The sequence below is a fragment of the Myotis yumanensis genome, unplaced genomic scaffold, assembly GCF_028538775.1.
Source record: "Myotis yumanensis isolate MYYU_CA2020_CCGP unplaced genomic scaffold, mMyoYum1.0.hap1 SCAF_3, whole genome shotgun sequence".
NCBI classification, from domain to species: Eukaryota; Metazoa; Chordata; class Mammalia; order Chiroptera; family Vespertilionidae; genus Myotis; species Myotis yumanensis.
In genome coordinates, this window is record NW_027223754.1 from 115,160,113 (window position 1) to 115,180,303 (window position 20,191).

Below are 20,191 nucleotides of genomic sequence, written 5' to 3' on the forward strand. Positions count from 1 at the left end.
TGTTAACTCCATGTGCACTGGGGGTTGCTTCCGTTGTGTAACAGATCCTCAAATTAAGAAGAATAATGACACTGAGAAGCCACAGGAAATTAGTCAGTTAGACTAAGGAAATGCATTGATTATGCAACTGTTTTATTATAGTGCATTCATCGGGACCTGGCAGCACGAAACATTCTGTTATCTGAGAACAACGTGGTGAAGATTTGCGATTTTGGCCTTGCCCGGGATATTTATAAGAACCCCGATTATGTGAGAAAAGGAGATGTAAGTCAGTTTGATGTTTCTTTGACTCGTTTATACACTATCATTTTTAAACACAGACCAATGCCCTTGGTAAATATTTACACTTCCTCGACAGTGGTCCCCTGAAAACCATCGTGTGCTGTCTGTGGAGACAAGACGGCTGTGTCCCAGAGAGCCCTTGTGTGGGGTGGCCCTAGTCTGAACGGCCGCTCACCGGGTTCTGTTCTTCCCTCACTTCCGGCGTGGTACCTGTCCTCTGGGCAGTGCTGCCTGAGATGGCTAACCTCAGAAGTGTTTAGCCGGGCTCTGGGCACCTCCCTTTGACTCCTGTGGGAGTTTTTGGAATCACTGGAAAGAACAGCCTGGACTCTTTCCCTCAAATAAACCCAGATGATTGACTCAGCAGGTGTATATATCTCAGGAAAGGGTGGGGAGGTATTGGTATTATCTTGTTATTGAGGAAGCTGCCCCCCGCCTCACCCCCGCCTTCCATGCATACCATTCACCTGTGGCTCACACTGGCTCTTCTCTGCTTGTTTGTGGACACAGTGTTATGTTTCACTTTTGTGGGTGACCTCCTGTGTCCTCTCTTCTCAGCCTGCACCCTGAGCGCTTACGCCTGTGTCTGGGCCCTGCCGATTACTCTGCAGTGGTGGTTCTCAGAATTCAGTGCGCTCACAAATCGCCTGAAGGGCCTATTAAACTACAGTTAGCTGGGCCCCACCCCCAGAAATTCTCACTTAGAAAGTCTTGTGTGGAGCCTGAGAATTTGCCTTTCTAACAAGTTTCTAGATGCTGCTGACACAGCTGGTCCCAGGACTTTACTTTGAGAGCCACCGCTCCAGTCTCTTTTTATTTAAAAAAAAACAAAACAAAACAAAAAAAACAAAAAAAATTTTCTTGAGGAGCCCTGACTTGCAGAGATGGCATCTATCTATGTATCTGTCTGTCCTCTTCTGTTCATCTGTATCTCTTTCAGCCTCTCCCTGCTCCTCCCCCTTGCATTTTTCTCTTTATCTCTCCATTGTCCCATACTTCGTTCCCATCCATCTAAGGTGGCAAGGCCTAACTCACCAGGATTCCTGTTACCAAGAAGAGAACAAAAATGTGTCTGGACACCTGAAAACCCGCCATATGGTCTCCCAGATACTGTCTATCACCTTCTTTCCTTCCTGTGCCTTTGCCCACTACCCCCATTTAATGACTTTTAAAATTCTGTCTTTTTACATAAGAATGCTGTTCAAAATCCTCCTTCTGAAGAAAAATTTCTGGAAATTATGGATTTTTCAGGATGTCTTCCAATTCAGATCGCCCTTTTCCAGGTCCCTGTGGAGTGCAGGGTTTGGGGGGAGACTGATTTCTTACAGTCATGGAGTTAAGACGTGCTGGACACATAGGAGGGGCTTACTAAACAGTAATTATCTTCATGGGAATCACATAGCCCACCGCTCTCTTTTAGTACAACTGCATGTTATAAGCGTTTTCTCCGAGTTAGGAAACCATAACTGCTCTAGGAAATGATTTCTGGGCCAAGTGTTATCTGGGAAGTGACCCTCTGGGCACTTGGGTTGAATGTGCTTTGTTTGCATGTCCTTCTGCTCAAGGCCCCCTTGCCCTTTTCTAGACGCGACTTCCCCTGAAATGGATGGCTCCTGAGTCTATCTTTGACAAAATCTACAGCACCAAGAGCGACGTGTGGTCTTATGGAGTCCTGCTATGGGAAATCTTCTCCTTAGGTAAATTTGGGGGAAGGAAGAGATCAAATAGACAAGAACCAAATGTCTGCTGAGTGTCTTTGGGTAGATACAACCTTTAGGTCAGCTTCTAAAAGAACCTAAAACCCTCACGGAGCGTGGTCTGTGCAGAATCTCAGGTGAGGAGTGGTGCGTGCGTGTGTACCCTTCAAAGTAAGGATGCTTTACATTGACACAAACAAGGTCAGACCAGTACAGATCTGAAGTCGGGTTTACATTCAGCCAGTCTGGCTACTCCTTTCTTTGTCCTTTCCCCCCTTCTCCTAATTCCTCAAGCACACTGATTCCTACTGCCCTTTCCTCCTCCCTCCCTGCATCATGCCTCCTTCGAGTGTCCTAGGAAAGGCCCCAGCGAGCACACGCCAACCAGTGTTAGGAGCAGGAGGCCTGGATAGTGCAGCTAATGTAAACACAGCTAGTCCCGGACAGTGGTTTATGCAGGATGAAAGACGGGGACATTGGATGTAGTTATTCTGCTTCCAGAAACATCCACTATGGGTGGCTAGAAGCCTTGTTCAAGGCCCCGAGCGCACAGATGTGCACAGAGTCCACATCTGCTTGCAGACACACAGAGATGCTCTGAAGCCTCCCAAATGTGGGGTCTGGCCAAGAGTCTTTTGGACTTTGCCAAAAATTGGCCTTTTAGAACAAATAAAAGTCACCCAGTAACATCCCTGGTTTCCTGTAATGTGTGGAAATCATTCCCCTGCTTTCGATGACAGGCACCTGTTGCTTCCAGTCTTTGAAAGCAGCTTGGCGGCCACATGGCCCCACAGTGACACAGTGCCAGCACTGCACACCTCCCAGCTGCTTCCTACCAGCAGTAATCACTAGAAAGTACAGACAAACACATGCTGAGATAGACTAGGTTTGAGGTCTGGAACAGAGCAGACTAGAGGCCTGGCTCACTACTACCCCTAGCCAAGAATCCCCCTAAAAGGAAAGGTTACGTGGGCATCCTGAACAGCAAAACTCACAAAAGGCAAAGTCTAGGCCCTCTGGGACCCTCTGGCGCACAGACTCCTGCCTACAGGCCACCCCTACATTCAGCTCCTCCTGGAGCTCAAGGCCCCTCTCCCTCAGTCCTAGCACAGCAACTAGTGCCCCGTTCTGTGAGAAGTTTACATGAAAGTAGTGAATTAAAATCACCCTCACTGAGGTGTGAGTAATCCACAAGTGACCTTGGCCTTTTAAAATGAAGTTTATTAACGCAAGGAATGAGTCTAATGACTGATTTCCTTAGAGTTCCTTTTGGGGAGAGAGAAGGGACCCTTCAGATGACACTCTCTCTCCTGAGCAAACAGACAGGAGTAGCCACAGGAATGACCTGGGGTATCGGACACCCAGCACCACGGGACCGGCCAGGCAAGCGTGTGTCACCAGCAGGCATTTGCTGAGCTTCAGTGTGGGTTGTACTGTGTGTGGAGATCCATCCCAGTCACTGTGGATTTATTACTAAACCATCACTTTCAAGGGAGGAAAAGGACCCCCTTATAGTCTTTGTACCCTGAAGCCATAATGTGCCCTGTGCTTTCCCATTGTCTCACGCAGGTGGGTCTCCGTACCCAGGAGTGCAGATGGACGAGGACTTCTGCAGCCGCCTGAAGGAAGGCATGAGGATGAGGGCTCCTGAGTATGCAACTCCTGAAATGTGAGCCCTGGGCCTCCTCCATATCCCTGACAGCTCTCGTGCCAGCAGGACACCTCAGAAAGGGGACATTTGTTGAGTTTTAGCATCCCAGTCCTGCCTAGCCTCAGTCGGGTCCAAGTGTGCTGGAGTATCTTCCAGAAGTGAGGCACCTGACCGTGAGCCATCCTTACCTATTTCCTCTCCTGACCACTGGCGTGGCTTTGCAAGGCCTTTGGCTGGGAACTGAAGTTGGAAACTCAATTCTAGGTATAAATCCAGGCAAAGCTAACAGACCACCCAGGAACTAAATGTAAGACCTTGTCCTCACAAAGTGGAAGCCAAATAAGTAAGCAGCCACAGGGACAACGTGCTAGAAGCCCTATGACCAGTCCTCTGTCCTCACTAAAGACCAGTGAGGGGGTGGGTTTGGAACGCAGGGGAAGAGGTGTAGGAGAGGAAGCGGGGGATTTCCTGACGGAATCAGTCATTATACTCCACAGGAGGCAACTTGAGCAACAAGACTGCTTTAGACTCATCTTAGGAATTGGCTGCAGCTGCCTGGAGCTTCTCGCGGTGGCTTCCTGCTGTGCAGCCCTGTGACTCCAGGAAGGTGACAGGCACTGTGTGGAGCCTCCTCCATTGTTTGAGGCTCGCTTGCCTTTCTTGGATGCTCTTTCTTCCTGAACAGGAATGTGATGACACTCGCAGTTTTGTGGAGCTGCTGACAAGGACTTGGGCCTCCCCAGGGCGGCACCACCTTTCCTGAACTGGCAGGCGGCCCTCCCCATCCCACCCACACAATGGGGTCCTGTCAGAAGCCCTGGGATGGCCTCTGGGGAGGAGTCAGAGGGAATGGAGGAAGTGTGGGCTTGGCCAGAGGGCAAGGTCTCTGTCTCTTTCCTTCAGGTCTGGAGACAAGGTTAGGTCAGACCCAGGGTGGAGGCGAGGAGGACAGGGGACTCAGGCCTGGGAAGGCAGAGTGTGGGGCAGCCTTACATGGTCTCCTTGTTGGAGAAAGTGCAGAAAGTCCCCTTTCTGAGAGCTGGGGACACATAAATTAGCCACGAGGGCTGCACTGGGGCTGTAGTGCTCAAGGCATGGAGAGTTTTTAATTACTTGTTTCCTTTTACTGGTAGAGAGGGCAAACACCAGACCTGGTTTAAAAGGAGATTACTTGGCACCTTAGGTTTTGTGTTTTCCCCACACCATCTCCTCTGCAGTTCCTGCAACCTTAAGGAGCAGGCAGGTGATAAGTAATGAAACTAAACCTCTAAGACAGTGGTTCTCAACCTTGGCTGCACATTAGAATCACCTGGGAATCTTTTTAAAATCCTGATTTCTGGGCCTCATCCTCCAGAAATTCTGTTTTCTTTGTTATGTGGTGGGGCCACAACATTAGTAACAAAGAAACAGAATTTCTGGAGGATGAGGCCCAGAAATCAGGATTTTAAAAAGATTCCCAGGTGATTCTAATGTGCAGCCAAGGTTGAGAACCACTGTTCTAAGAAGTGAAGTGATGTGTCCTCTATCAGCTAAGACTCCGTGGTCGGCAAACTGCGGCTTGCGAGCCACATGCGGCTCTTGGCCCCTTGAGTGTGGCTCTTCCTAAGCCTTAGGAGTACCCTAATTAAGTTAATAACAATGTACCTACCTATATAGTTTAAGTTTAAAAAATTTGGCTCTCAAAAGAAATTTCAATCGTTGTCCTGTTGATATTTGCCTCTGTTGACTAATGAGTTTGCCGACCACTGGGCTATAATAGAGGAAACAAATCTAGAAGCCAGTCCTTTGGGCTGGTCTCCCTAGATCTCACGACCGCTAAATTAGGAATACGCCCCACATGCCTTAGAAGAAAGGTTTCTCTAACATGTCCACTCATGCTCTGAGTTAAATATTTTCTTCCACTTTTCACATAATGTGAAAATCATAAGAATGAGTTCTCTATCACTAACAGTAATAGTAATAATTGCAGTCATTATTAAACAACATGTAATAGTTATTTAGTGCTTATTAAGTGCCAGACACTGTCTTTGCACTTATAACATATATTCACTTTCCTAATGCTCATAACAACCCTATACAGTAGGTACTATTATAATCTCCATTTTACAGATGAGAAAACCAAGGCACAGAACAGCTAAGTGATTTGCCACATGGCTAGTAAGTGAAGCAAACCCAGCCTGAGTCCAAAGTCCACACCACTCTGCAGAGTGCATTTCCGAGTCTAACCCAGCTTCTGGTCCAGAATAACTGTAGAGGTACAAAGTCATAGCAGCTGTGGACTAAAAACTCCCTTGGACTTTCGACTTTCCCAAACCTTCAAGTCTCCCATGTAGCCCTGGTACCCCCCGCAGCCAGAGGAAGGATTGTTCCTTATTTCCAGGGATTTATTTCAGAAATGATAAAAAGTAAGATGCAGTTTTGTGAAGTGTTGGTTCAGAAGGACAGAATTCAACCTTAGCGATTCTGAAGCATTTGAAAGTTGCCGGGGTGAGGACGAAGTACAGCTCTCAGATCTGGGATTCTGTGACCTGAACTTGGCTTAAAGTGGCATGCACGCGAGAGCTTGGGTGATGGCTCAGACTGGAAGCTCTTCCCACAGGCCCCTTGCCCCCGGCTTATTCCAAGAAGGGCTGTTGGGTTGGGCGCAACTGGTGTCCCTTCACTTTATTAAAACCTGTTTACTTAGAGATGTAAAACTGTTCAACGCTAAGTCATTGGTTTTCTGCCCAGAGCCTGTTTAATCAGATGTCTGTCAATAAGGGAATAAGAAATTAATTTTTTTCCTTTCCTTTGGTGTTTGCTGAGATAGTTTATATTGAATTTCAGGAAAGAGAAGTAAAAACTAGAAATCAGAAACCAAGAATCAAAATACAAAACAGCAAGAGTTGTAGGTGGTCCCTCTTGCTAGTTTCAGCACAGACAACCCAGAAGAGCCCTGCTCACTGTCACATCCCCAGCAGCTGCTTGCTCAGTGTGAGGTGCTGCTGGCTGAGCAAGCGGGGCCTCTGACCCGTCCTCCCTGTCTCAGGCCCCCTTTCTGTTTTCCCAGTTCAAGTCTTTCTTGCTTTGGCTTCCTTTCGTAGGTTGTCTATGGATATGTTCAATGTTCTCCCAATGGCCTCTGAGACTCTCTTTATTGCTAGAGATAAAGGAGCCTTGGACCATTGGGTCTGAACGTGGCCAGAGGAGAGCAGGCCAGCCTCTGCCACAGCCCATGCAGCATGGGGCTTTTGTCTAACGACCACCTGTCTCTGTAGTATATATTTTTCCACCTGTATTAGTGAGTAACACATATAAACTTACCTGAAAATGAGATTCCCATAGGACTGTGCAGACTGTCTTAGGCTACTTCAGACTTTCGGTCACCACAGGCTGGCCCAGGTTGCCTGAATGAGTGCCTTCAGCCCTTACTCTGAGGCACTGCTGGTCAGGAACTGTTAGGGACCGTGAGAGCTGCAGCCCTGTCCTGTGCCTCCCAGAGAGCAGGGACTACAGCCCAGGGTGTGAGTTCCCTTTCTCACCCCCAGTCTCCTCTGTCTGTAATGGAGTCCCAGTGCAGTGGGACCCAACGTTGGTCCGCACTCCACACTCACCAAAGGGCCTTCACAAGCTCTCGGAACCAGCTGACGCACTCTACACCCCCTGGGAGTTAGGAGCATAGGTACAGTAGATGAAACAAAGGGTGGGAGGGAACCAGAGTCATCTTCTGAGAAGAGTCTTGACCCATAGATTTGGACAAAAGTAGGAGAATTGGCAATTCAGATAAGTTATTTTTATGAGCTCCTATCCCTTACTCAGAGGCTTTAGACATCTGCTTTACTGGGTACTTGTCAGAAAACAGAAACTCAGTATCCAACTATGAGGAAAGCAGAGGATGTCTGAAGACCACATGGTGCCACCATTCCCCTGGGCACCTAGAATTTTATCCCTGGGTTAAATCAGAACCTTAGGACTTGTATACCTGGACTACGCTGTTTTGCTTCTCAGAATTGTTTTTACTGAATGGTATTTTTTGCTATTAAGGCTTTGGCTAACAGTAAAAGATAGTGTCCGATGGAAGAAAATGGGGGACGTCAACAATAAAGATCTATACTAATAAAAGGGTAGTATGCTAATTAGACCAGGTTGACTGGACATCTTCTGGATGTCCAACTTCCTTCTGGACAGTTAGGGGGCAACCAGGCTGGCAGGGGGGCAGTTACGGGGCAACCAGGCCAGCAGAGGGTCAGTTAGGGGGCAACAAGGCCAGCAGGGGGCAGTTGGGGGTGACAGGGCTGGCAGGAGAGCAGTTAGGAGGTGACCAGGCTGGCAGGGGGGCAGTTAGGGGGCGATCAGGCCGGCAAGCAGAGGCAATTAGAGGTGATCAGGCAGGCAGGCAAGTGGTTAGGAGCCAGCGGTCCCGGATTGCGAGAGGGATGTCCAACTGCCGGTTTAGGCCCCATCCCTGGGGGGCCTAGTGACCCCCTGCGGGATGGGGCCTAAACCGGCAGTTGGACATCCCCCAAGGGGTCCTGTATTGGAGAGGGTGCTGGCCGGGCTGAGGGACCACCTTCCCCTCTCCTCCCTCGCCCCCCCCCCCATTCCCCGCATGAATTTCATGCTCTGGGCCTCTAGTAAATAAGTAAAAAAGGCGGGCCCACAAAGTCATTATTACCTAGATGGTAATGATGTTGAGAGGCGTCTAGGAGAGCCTCCTTTCAGATTTCAGTTCTAGGAATGGCCATGTGACTTCCAAGTACCTGGTTTGTTTTGAACTGCTGGCTTATGTGCATCATGTAATTGATTGCAACTTCTTTTTTGCCAGTTACCTGGGAATCATGATATAAACTTTGCATATTAACTTTGTCTGTAGTTCCACCTTTATTCTTTATTTTACCTACCTCCACCGACATTCTTCTTTTCTTTTTTTTTTTTAACCTTCCTATACTCTTACTGTCTTTACCAGCCACTTCATATGCTTTGAAGCCAAATAGGGATATCCTTACGAGACACTTGGAGCTGTTGGTGCACCTGAAAGCACACAGCTGGGAGTGGCGAGGTCAGAGGAGCACTGGAGGTGCTCAGGTGCTCTCTCTTCCCAGAGGCCAGTCTGACTTCCTTCAGCAAATCTTTTTTTTTTTTTTTTTTAAATATATTTTATTGATTTTTCACAGAGAGGAAGGGAGAGGGATAGAGAGTTAGAAACATCGATGAGAGAGAAACATCGATCAGCTGCCTCCTGCACATCTCCCACTGGGGATGTGCCCGCAACCCAGGTACATGCCCTTGACCGGAATCGAACCTGGGACCTTTCAGTCCACAGACCGACGCTCTATCCACTGAGCCAAACCGGTTTCAGCAGCAAATCTTTATTGAGTGCTTATGTGCCAGGCCCTGGACTAGGTAAAGGGTGTGGCGATGAGGTCTCTGTCCAGTTCCAAACTTTGAGCCCATTCAGATTTTGATCCTACACAGTCTGAGTTCTCTTTAGTCCAGATGATCTCCTGAGAGAAGAGATTACTTACAATAAACATCTCTTGGAGAGAGCAAATAGCCCAAAGAGAATAAATCCTTAAGGCAGTGTGTGTGTGCAGACTGCTGGCTTGTGTCCCTGCAGACATGACCAAGAGAGGAGCCCAATACCTTCATTTCTAAGATGTCAGAGGAGAAGAATTGTAGAGGAACCTGCTGACATTGAAATCCAGAACAAGATTCAGCTTCTGTAATATTAAGACAAATGTTTTCATGTCCAGAAGCCCAGCCTATATTTCTGCCTTCAGTGGTAAGAAGGCTTTGAAGTGCTGGGGACAGGGGAAATCAGCCACAGGCAAGGAACTTGTGCACAGTCCAAAGACACACTCAGGTGGACTGCCAACTTTTGGAAGTGATATGAGTCCTATACACAGGGCCTTCTCCGTTGGCTTCCACCAGAACTCCGAGGACTTGGAAATGCCACATGCTTATTGAGAAGTCCAAGCCAGCCCAGCCGGTGTGTCTCAGTAGTTGAACGCCAACCTATGAACCAGGAGGTCACGGTTCGATTCCTGGTCAGGGCACATGCCCGGGTTGTGGGCTTGATCCCTAGTGCAGGAGGCAGCCAATCAATAATTCTCTCTCATCATTGATGTTTCTATCTCTCTCTCCTTCTTTCCTCTCTTAAATATATTTTTTTAAAAGTCCAAGCAGCCTCTGTTACAGCCTGATAATATAACAGGTACTGCAAACTATTCACCCATTGATATTTGTGTCTATGTTAACGTTTTACCTTTAAAAAGTCCTGCTTTTGACAGTGCGGGGAGAAGTACTGCACCTCAGATCTAAGTGCAGCGAACAGTGGTTTTTCCTTTCCGCAGTTCTGCTTCTTCCCAGAATGCCCTTCCACTCTGCACTCCAAAGAACTAGGGTTGTGATGAGCTCTGGAGAGGGTTCCTTAATCTGCCTTTGAGGACATATTTTCCCCACCAGCAGGACCTGACCCAAACAGCCATTTATGTGTTGGTGCTGCGTAACGAAATTTACAAATAAAGGCACATATCATACAAGAAGCCTAATCATCATATGTATGACAACACCTTTGCTTTGGGGTGCGGCATGTGTATCGTCAGGGCAGCTATATCATTGCCGCGTCTCTCCAACCATTGCTCTTATGCTTTCACCCAACAGCTATCAGCTCATGCTGGACTGCTGGCACAGAGATCCCAAAGAAAGGCCAAGATTCGCAGAACTTGTGGAAAAACTAGGCGATTTGCTTCAAGCCAATGTACAACAGGTAAAGCTATCTAGAATACCAGAAGCCAAACACTTTTTTGGGTGTAAGCCAAGGGGGTGTTTTGTTCTTTTAATAGCTGTTAATAACTGAGATTAGCAGTAAAAAAAAAAAAAAAAAAAAGAGGGGGGTGTGCATACAATAATTATCTTTTACAGAATTATCTTTCCAAAACACAGTAAGATTGTAGATATAACATAGTTGACATTGACATAATGCTTCACAAAAATTGGTTGAAGTAGAAATTTCTGCACTTACAGCTCTATCTTTGGTATTTTAGGATGGCAAAGACTATATCCCACTAAATGCCATATTGACAGGAAACAGTGGGTTCACATACGCAACTCCTGCCTTCCCTGAGGACTACTTCAAGGAAGATATTCCAGCTCCAAAGTTTAATTCAGGAAGTTCTGATAATGTCAGGTAAGACTTTTTTCTTTCCCCAACTTTATATTATAATGTTTTCAAATTCACACCTCCTAAATTCAACCGTAGTTAAGTTACCCCTATTTGGTCTACATATCTATGTATCTGTACACAGTCTCTGTGTGTGTATTTTTCTTTTTAATGAAGCATTTGAAAGAAGGCCTAAACCATTATACACTGTCCACCTAAATACTTTGGTATACATCTTGTAAGGATATTCTCCTGTGCAACCACATCAAAATGATCATACCAAAGAAATTGATAATACTTTAATATTGTTAAGTATTCAAATTTCCCCAGATGTCTTTTACACCTTAAAAAGAAGGATCCAACCAAGAATAACACTTTGCATTTTCTTCAGTTCCTCTATTTTATTCTAGGACAGTGGTTCCCAATGTGGGGCATACGCACCAAAGGGGGGCAATTTGATTTTTAAGGGGGGCAATTCGAGAATGAGTTATTAACAGTGAATTTTTTGCATTTCTTATGGTTCTAGGGGCCTCATATACTAGTATAGTATACAAAGATATATTATGTCATATTTATGCACTTCAGTTCTCTATTATATGTTTTGAAACTTTATTTGCTATTTTTCATATCATTTCATATTATTATTTTAACAATTTCTTAGTGATTTCTTCCTCTGTACTTCAGCTGTCCTTTTGTTCTTTTATTTTTCTCTTTCATGCCATGTTCCTTGGAAACTTGTTTAGATCAAGTTAATGGCCTTTAAGGCTCCCTCCACAAGAATAGGAATTCACTTTTTGAATAATAAGAATTATATGTCACCCTAAGGAGGGCATCAGGATTTTAGAGATGCTTAGGTGGGGCATGGCCAAAAAAAAGTTGGGAACCACAGGTCTAGAATAATTTCTCCATCTTTTTTTCCCGAATAACATTGACTATTTTCATAAGGGTTTAGATACAATTAAACAAACACACTGGATTTTTCTTTCTTACCTGATAAACGAATGTATCTCTCATTACTGTAGAGGATATTGGAGAGAGGGGTAGGGAAGAAACATTTGAGAGCTTCCTACTGCAGGGGTGGGGGTGGCTACATGTGTATCACACATGTTCAGTACTAGCAGTTACATATATGTCACATATGTTGTTACTAATTGTTGCACATGTATCACACATTAGTACTAATGATTACACATGTATGACACCTCCATACTAATGGTTATACTAGTACGTGTATCGTATACATTCAGTACTAATGGTCACACAGACACATGCTCCGTGTGGACTGGCACTGTGCTAGGCTTTTTGCATATGCCAACTCCTTTGAGGTTCAAAACAATCCTATGAAGGAGATATTATTATTCATGCTATACAGTTGAGGACATTAAGGTTCCATGAGGAATAGCTTGCCAAAACTGTGTCAGAAGAGAGTTTCTAGCCCAGGTGTTCTGCCACTCCCTCCCTGTTCCATGCAGTCAGGATTCTTCTGGGGACTGACTATCCTGTGGACCTTCCAGCATCTTTATCTGCAGTGGACTCAACCCTAGGACTCTGACCTCAGTTCAGCCAAACTTGGCAGGTGACCAGGGAAGGCACTGGGAAAAGCTGCACAGTCTGAAAGGATTGACAGCCTAGAAGCCCAGTGGCCAGCCCAGATTTGTGGTAATGGGTGGCAGGTCAGTGGCACTGCTCATATTTCACAACCAGCCCAAGAAGCTGAAACAGAGGAGCCATCCATTTTTTAAAGATGAGAAAACTAGCTTGGATTAAATAAATTGGCAGGGTCTGATTGGGTCAGAGATCAGAGAGGGGAGTGTCAAAGATATTTGGGCCCTTCCAGTACGTTGCTTAGCCTTAGGCCCAATAGAGAGCTTGCCTAAGAAACTAGGCCTTGCAGGCAGTGACAGGGTATCAGACTGAGAAACTCAATCAGTAGATGAACTTGTTTTATGAGTAACCATATGGTGGATTTCTCTGAGAGTCTTTCCTAAAGGATCTCCAACAAAAGGTCCGGAGGTAGTTATGGGGAAATCACACAAATATTACCCATTTCTCCCAATCTGTAATCACAGAACAGAACATACAAGACCAGCTCTAGTACTCAATTATGCCAGGAAATCAGCTGTGTGACCCTACCAGGTCATTGCATTTAGAAGTAGGCAGCCACATGATAAAGTCATGTCACATCTCTGGGCATTACTTCCTCTTCTTTGTAATGTGGGGTGTTTAGACTAGATGATGGCTCAGGTCTTTTCTAGGCCTGACATTTTCTGATTCCACAAGGGGCCAGAGGTCTAACCACTACTGAGTCTCTCAAATCCCTCTGGGGTTTTGCTCAAAACTATGAAATGTGGATTAACAACCACGGGAGGAAGTTAATTAACAACCTGGGGGAACTTCAGTCTCAGGAGTAAGATGATTCCTTCTGGTGTTTGGTTCATCATTGCTGAGATGCGGTGCCCATGGTCTCCTGGCTAATCAAAGCTGGATGCATTTTCCTGTCTTGATTATTCTTTCTGCTTCTTCATTAGATATGTAAATGCTTTCAATTTCATGAGCCTGGAGAGAATCAAAACCTTTGAAGAACTTTCACCAAATGTCACCGCTATGCTTGATGTAAGTAATGGAATGAACCTACTCAATGCACCCTGGCAAGACCCTTTGCCAGACTCCACCCAAACCCACACTCCAGTAGTCTGGTGGCTCTCAGTCAGTGCGGGCCAATAATGAGTGGTGGCTGAAATGGCAATTTCAGGGGGATTGAAAATAACACAGTTATACAGAGCTCATTGGAAAGCAGGTAAACCCATAGTTTAAAGATGACCCGAATTCATTCCAGGGTCCAAGTCCTTATCTGGTCATAATTTAGTCCCTTAGGAAACTTTGTTGTGTGCTTGTAAGCTTCTTGGCTACCAGTGACGGAGCCCTACTTTCAGAGGATAGAGGAACTCAAAACTATGAGTGGCTGGGCCTTTGTGATGTGACAGAACGCTCTCTAAGAGCAGCCCGAGATCCTGGAAGAAGTCTGTCTGGGCCTATGCTCCTTCCACGAAGGTCATGGAAACTGAACAGCCATGTTCCTACCCCGCTGCACTGGGAGGAGCAATCTATGCAGCCTGGCACACAGGAGGGCTCATTGTCTATTGAAAGCTCTGGGACCTGGGGGTGAGACAATCAGGGAGGAAAGGGGGTGCTGGGCAGGAGCGCCCTGTGGCCTCACAGACCCTCACACTCACAGTGTGATCGCCACAGACGCACGGCTGCCACTGAGCGGGTAGAAATGCTGGCTCTTCGGACCGCCCACACTCACTGAGTCAGACTCCGCACGGTCTCGGGACTCACGTGCACACTAGAGTGTGAGACGTGCTGGTGATGACCATGTCCCACAGAAGCCTGGAAACCAACTACAGTGCGAAGGGAGTGACCACAAACAGTGTGGCTGTGACATGTAGCACAGTCACCGTAAATACACCAAAACCTCTTCAAACACACCAGATCAAGAGGAAAAGGTAATTTAAACATTTAAAAGCATTACAAACAAGCCAAGAATGTAAAGGTAAAGTAGATGGAAATTTTGTTTTGCTGTTTAGTACTTAGGTTTTAGGTCCAAGGAAATGATACTCAGCAAACATGGAAGATATCTCCCCTTCCCCCCTCCCTCCCTGCCCCAATACAGTGGGAATGACAGCAGCTTCTTGGCTGGCTTAGGCCTGTTTACTGATAATCGAGGACATGAACACAGCCAGTAACAGATTCACAGGGTGACAGGAACAAGGCATGGCAACAACTTACTGGAAATGGCCTATTAACAGAGTAATGAGGAATCTGCATAAACTCAATGCTAAAGATGAACCAACAAGAAAATAGAATTGCTGGAAACCATGACCAAGGGGTCCCAAAAATTCCACAGAATCTTCAAGAAAAAAATTAAACCATCTATACCATCGGTTCTCAACCTGTGGGTCTCGACCCCTTTGGGGGTCAAATGACCCTTTCACAGGGGTCGCCTAAATACATCCTGCATATCAGATATTTACATTACAATTCATAACAGTAGCAAAATTACAGTTATGAAGTAGCAACGAAAATAATTTTATGGTTGGGGGTCACCACAATATGAGGAACTGTAGTAAAGGGTCACGGCGTTAGGAAGGTTGAGAACCACTAATCTATACTAATAAAAGCCTAGGTGGCCTCACAAGATGGCCGCCACAAAGATGGCCACATGCACAGCGGAGGCAGGGCCCGGCGGCCGCTCCACGCGGTGAGGCCTGGGGGTCCCGCGGCTCCGTACAGTAAGGAGGAGGCCGGTCCCAGCAGAAGAGGTGGGTCACCGCAGGGGAGGGCAGTTGGGGGCAATCAGGCCAGTAGGGGAGCGGTTAGCGGGTGATGAGGCTGGCAGGCAGGCAAGTGATTAGGAGCCAGCCGGTCCCAGATTGGAGAGGGTGCAGGCCAGGCTGAGTGACACCACCACCACCACCCCCCCCCCACCTATGCACGAATTTTGTGCACCAGGCTGCACTATTTATAATTTCTCAGAATTTTTGTATATCATAGCCACCAAATAACAGCACTCTCATAGCAAATAGTCATCTGTCAGAATTAGTTTTAATGTATTTATACAATAATTTCCATGAAGTTTACTATAAAAAATGCTCATCTGTTACCTGCAGGTTCCCCTTTTGTTTTAATTTCTCCACCTTCAGGAAGAAGGGCTTCAAGTCACTGGGAATAGGCATTTCTTACAACTAAAGTTTAGACTTTCCATATGAAGAAATGCTTTGTCTTAATGGGCAGGGACTGTGAAAGTTGAGGACAGAGCCTGGAGTGACTCTGGCTGTGCCTCTCCCATACCCTGCCCCAGACTTGGTGTGGACCCCTGTGGGTCAAACAAGAAGTGTAACCTTTTTTCTTCTTCCCCGCCAGGATTACCAGATGGACAGTAGCGCTCTGCGGGCCACGCCTTTGCTGAAGCGCTTCACCTGGACTGAGAGCAAACCCAAGGCCTCTCTAAAGATTGAGTAAGGAAGCTGGGTGTCTTTTCTATGAGCTATTGTTGCAGGTGGGAGGAGATGAAGGAAGATGATGGGAAGGTGGTTTAATGGGGATATTTGAGAGCTAGTTGCCCTCCTGAACTATTGTGTTCAGGCGTTATAGAAAAAACACATTTTTCTCCCTAGAAGGCAGGGAGTAGGAGATAAAATCAGACATATGAGCACCAAGCTCTGGGAAGGAAGATGGGATTTGCGAAGAGAAAATATGCAGAAAATTGCAGCAAAAGCATGCAGTCCAAACACAGAAAGCAGTGGCTCAGGTGAAAGGAGCCTGATGCCGACTGTGAACAGAACAAACATCAGATCCCTGGTGGGACAGGGAGGGGAGCCGCGCCCATTGTTACACTGGGCACGGCCTTGGTAGCAGAAGGGTCACGGTGCTTTTTTCCAGTCCTGAGACATGCCTTCCTGAGAGCCCCGCCTTCAGATGAGGGCTTGCTTCCTGTCTGATACTAGCACTCCTTCCATACAGTGGCCAGCGACAACTTCTGTCAGAATTACTTCAGCCTGCTTATACTCCACTGGCCCGCACATCACTTCTGCTTCTCTATGCTAGTGTCTACCTAGGAACAGTGCTGGGCAGGGCAAGGCTGGGCCTATCAGGCATCCCTTCCTTCCCTGGTCCCAGTGCCTGCCCATCTCACCCACAGGCAGAGCCTGCTCCTTTCATCTAAGTCAGGGGTCAGCAGATTTTTCCTCAAGGGGCCAGAGAGTAAACAACTACTCAGTCCTGCCGCTGTAGTATGAAAGCAGCCCTCCACAGAAGATAAGCAAGGAGGCGTGGCCAAATTCCAACAAACTTTAAAGCACAGGTGTCCCTGCCAATGAACACATGAAAAGATGCTTAGCACCATTAGTCATCAGGGACATACATACCGAAACCACCGTGAGATACCGCTTCATACCCCCTGGACGGTTGGAATCAGAACGTCACTGTTAGTGAAGATGTGGAGAAGTTAGAGCCCTGTGTACTGCTGGTGGGAATGTAAAATAGTGCAGCCCCTTTGGAAAATAGTCTAGCGGTTCCTTAAAATGTTAAGTGAGTTGCTGTATAACCCAGCCATTCCATTCCTTAGTATACACCCAACAGAAGTGAAAACTATGTCCACACAAAAACTTGTACACCCATGTTCCCAGCGGTATTATTCACAGTCACCAAAAGTAGTAACAACCCACATGTCCATCAGTTAATGAATGGGTAAGTAAAATGCTGCATATCTATTAAATAGAATAGTAATTGAAAATAAAAAGCATAAAACATTGATACATGCTACACTATGGATGAACCTGGAAAACATTAAATAAAAGAAGCCAGGCATAGAATACCACATATTGTATGATTCCATTGGTGTGAAATGCCCAGGATAGGCAAGTCTATAGAAATGGAAAGGAGATGAGTGGTTGTCTAGGCTGGGGGTAGGAGGTGCAGGGAAGTGGAGCAGCTGGGTATACTAATGGGTATGTATGGGTTTGGGGGGGGATGATGAAAACTGAGTGTGGTTATGATTGTGCCAACTATGAATATACTAAAAGCAACAGACGTATACACTTTACAAAGATGAATTGTATAGCATGTCAATCACATCTCAACAAAGCTGTCATTTAAAAACAAAATAGCCCTGGCCAGTTGTTCAGTGGTTAGAGCATCGCACCTAGGCCCAAAGGGTCCTGGGTCCGAATCCCAGTCAAGGGCACTTAGCTCGGTTGCAGGCTCCATGCCTGGTCCTGGTCGGGGCACGCAGGAGACAATCAATCAATGTGTATCTCTCACATTAATGTCTCTCTCTCTCTCTCTCTCTCTTTCTCTCTCTCTCTCTCTCTCTCTCTCTCTTTCTCTCTCTCTCTCTCTCTTTCTCTCCTCCCTCCCTTTCACTCTCCCTAAACATCAATGGGAAAATATCCTCAAGTAAGGATTAAAAAATAATAATAAAATAAAAATAAATTAATTAATAATAATAAAAACAAGACAAAACAGCCCAGCCAGGATGGCTTAGTGGTTGAGTGTCAACCCACAAACCAAGTCACCAGTTTGATTCCCAGTCCAGGCACATGCCCAGGTTGCAGGCCTGATACCCAGTAGGGGGTGTGCAGGAGGCAGCCAATCAATGATTCTCTCTCATTATTGATGTTTTTCTCTCTCCCTCTCCTTTCCTCTCTGAAATCAATAAAAAAGATATTTTTAAAAGATAAAATAAAATCAAGAAAAACATATTTATTAAAAAGCATGATGTGTGCTCACTTCAGCAGCACATATACTAAAATTGGAACAATATAGAGAAGATTAGCATGGCCCCTGCGCAAGGATGACATGCAAATTCGTGAAGCATTCCATATTTAAAAATAAAATACGTAAAGTAAAATAAAAATAAAGATGTGTAAATTTAAAAAATAAGAACAAAACAGATAGCCAGTCCATAGGCTATATTTGCTGACCTTGATCTAAATCAAAGGAGGGCAACAGAGGCCTCCAAGTGACATAGTTAACACAGTTCATCAACCACAATAAAGTCATTGGATAAGAACATTTCCAGGCAAACATCTGCATATCTGTTTGCTTGTACCACGAGCACAATAATGGTAACAGAGTCGAGCACCCTCAGTGTATTCAGAGTACAACAAATTGGAGGACCCCGCTGAGGAGTGGGTGGGGAAGTGTGGGATACCATGGTCTGTTGTTTCCTTCTTTGGAACACTTCAGAAAACGGGTGACCATGTTAATCTAGATCAGCGGTTCTCAACCTGTGGGTCTCGACCCCTTTGGGGGTTGAATGACCCTTTCACAGGGGTTGCCTAAGACCATCGGAAAACACATATATAATTACATATTGTTTTTGTGATTAATCACTATGCTTTAATTATGTTCAATTTGTAACAATGAAATTGGGGGTCACCACAACATGAGGAAACTGTATTAAAGGGTCGTGGCATTAGGAAGGTTGAGAACCACTGATCTAGATCTTTGTAAAGAAAGGAACACCATTAATTGCATCCTCTACTCTGAGACTAAAAATACAGAACATGGACCCTGGCCAAGTGGCTCAATTGGTTGGAGCTGTCATCCTGTACACCAAAACCGTTACGGGTTCAATTTCTGATCGGGGCACATACCTGAGTTGCGGGTTCAAACACTGGTCAGGGCGCATGTGGGAGGCAACTGATCAATGTTTCTCTCTCTCCCTTTCTCTCTTAAATTGATTAACATATCCTCAGGCGAGGATTTAAAAAAAATATATGGAACACAGAGCAAACGCTTGATGTGCAAGTCCAAAACTAACCCAACTAATGTGGTGGTGCACCTGGTCCTTTTATCCTCGTTTTATCCTCGCCTCAGCCATTAAAGAAAACAAACAAATATGAATGACAAGCGAAGCTTTTCTTCCTGTGTCTGTCTTAGGCTGGACGTAGCATGCAGGACCCAGAAGCAAGTTTCTTCACCTTTGAGCCTTGTCAGTGATGTTCAGTCTCATAACTTGGTTTTCTCTTCTAGAATGCAAACATGAGGAGACAGCTGTATTGACCTTTTTTTTATGAAGCTTTAGTTTCTTGAGGCCATCGTAACAATTACCACAAACTTGGTGGCTTAAAATGAGAAATGTATTCTCTTGCAGTTCTGGAGCCAGAAGCCCAAAATCAAGGCTCTAGGGGAGAACTCCTTCCTTGCTTCTTCCAGCTTCAGGTGGTCCCAGGCACCCCTTGGCTTGTGGCCACGATTCTCTGCTCTGTCTTCACATCACCTCCTCCTGTCTCTGGTTGTAAATCTCCCTCTACCTCTTGTATAAGGAGGAGAGAGAATCATTGATCGGCTGCCTCCTGCACGCCCCACACTGGGGATGGAGCCAGCAACCCAGGCATGTGCCCTGACTGGGAATCAAACCGTGACCTCCTGGTTCACAGGTCAACACTCAACCCCTGAGTCACATCAGCTGGGCCACTCTTTCTTTTTATTTAAAGAGGTTTTTATAAAAAAATGTTTTTGATTGATTTGAGAGAGAGAAAGAGGAATGGAGAGAGAGAAGTATGTATATAATTCAGGATAAGCTCATCCTCTGAAGAGCTTCAGCTTAATCTTTTGCCATATAAGGTGCTATTCACAGACCCCAAGGATTTGGCATCAATATTTTGGGGAGCATTTTTCAGCCTACCATGGTAGCTAACTGATTCAAGTGTAGAAGAGCTATCCCCAAGTCTTGGGAGTTACTTTCCTCCTTGAATTATGGAATTACATTACCTCATCACATAGTCCAACCCCCGGTCAGTGGAACACATCCTTCTGCCCAGAGACAAGAAGCTGGTTGTAGCGAGGCAGTGTGAGCTCCAGAACAGAGTCTGACCAGAGAATGAGGTGGGAGTCAACAGCCATCAATGCTAG

The 20,191-nt window shown here is 45.9% G+C and overlaps 1 protein-coding gene and 1 non-coding gene across 2 annotated transcripts in view; both read left to right on the plus strand.

Annotated features, from left to right (window-relative positions):
- Positions 1 to 20,191, plus strand: part of FLT1 (fms related receptor tyrosine kinase 1) — a 203,878-nt gene that overhangs the window by 180,034 nt on the left and 3,653 nt on the right. The window contains exons 24-30 of the mRNA XM_070409410.1: positions 142 to 264; positions 1,868 to 1,979; positions 3,549 to 3,648; positions 10,273 to 10,378; positions 10,656 to 10,798; positions 13,300 to 13,384; positions 15,695 to 15,789. Of these exons, the coding sequence (XP_070265511.1) occupies positions 142 to 264; positions 1,868 to 1,979; positions 3,549 to 3,648; positions 10,273 to 10,378; positions 10,656 to 10,798; positions 13,300 to 13,384; positions 15,695 to 15,789 (764 nt within the window). The remainder of the gene's footprint in view (positions 1 to 141; positions 265 to 1,867; positions 1,980 to 3,548; positions 3,649 to 10,272; positions 10,379 to 10,655; positions 10,799 to 13,299; positions 13,385 to 15,694; positions 15,790 to 20,191) is intronic.
- Positions 18,054 to 18,160, plus strand: LOC139007739 (U6 spliceosomal RNA). The gene has a single exon (XR_011470904.1). It is a non-coding gene; the product is annotated as a U6 spliceosomal RNA (small nuclear RNA).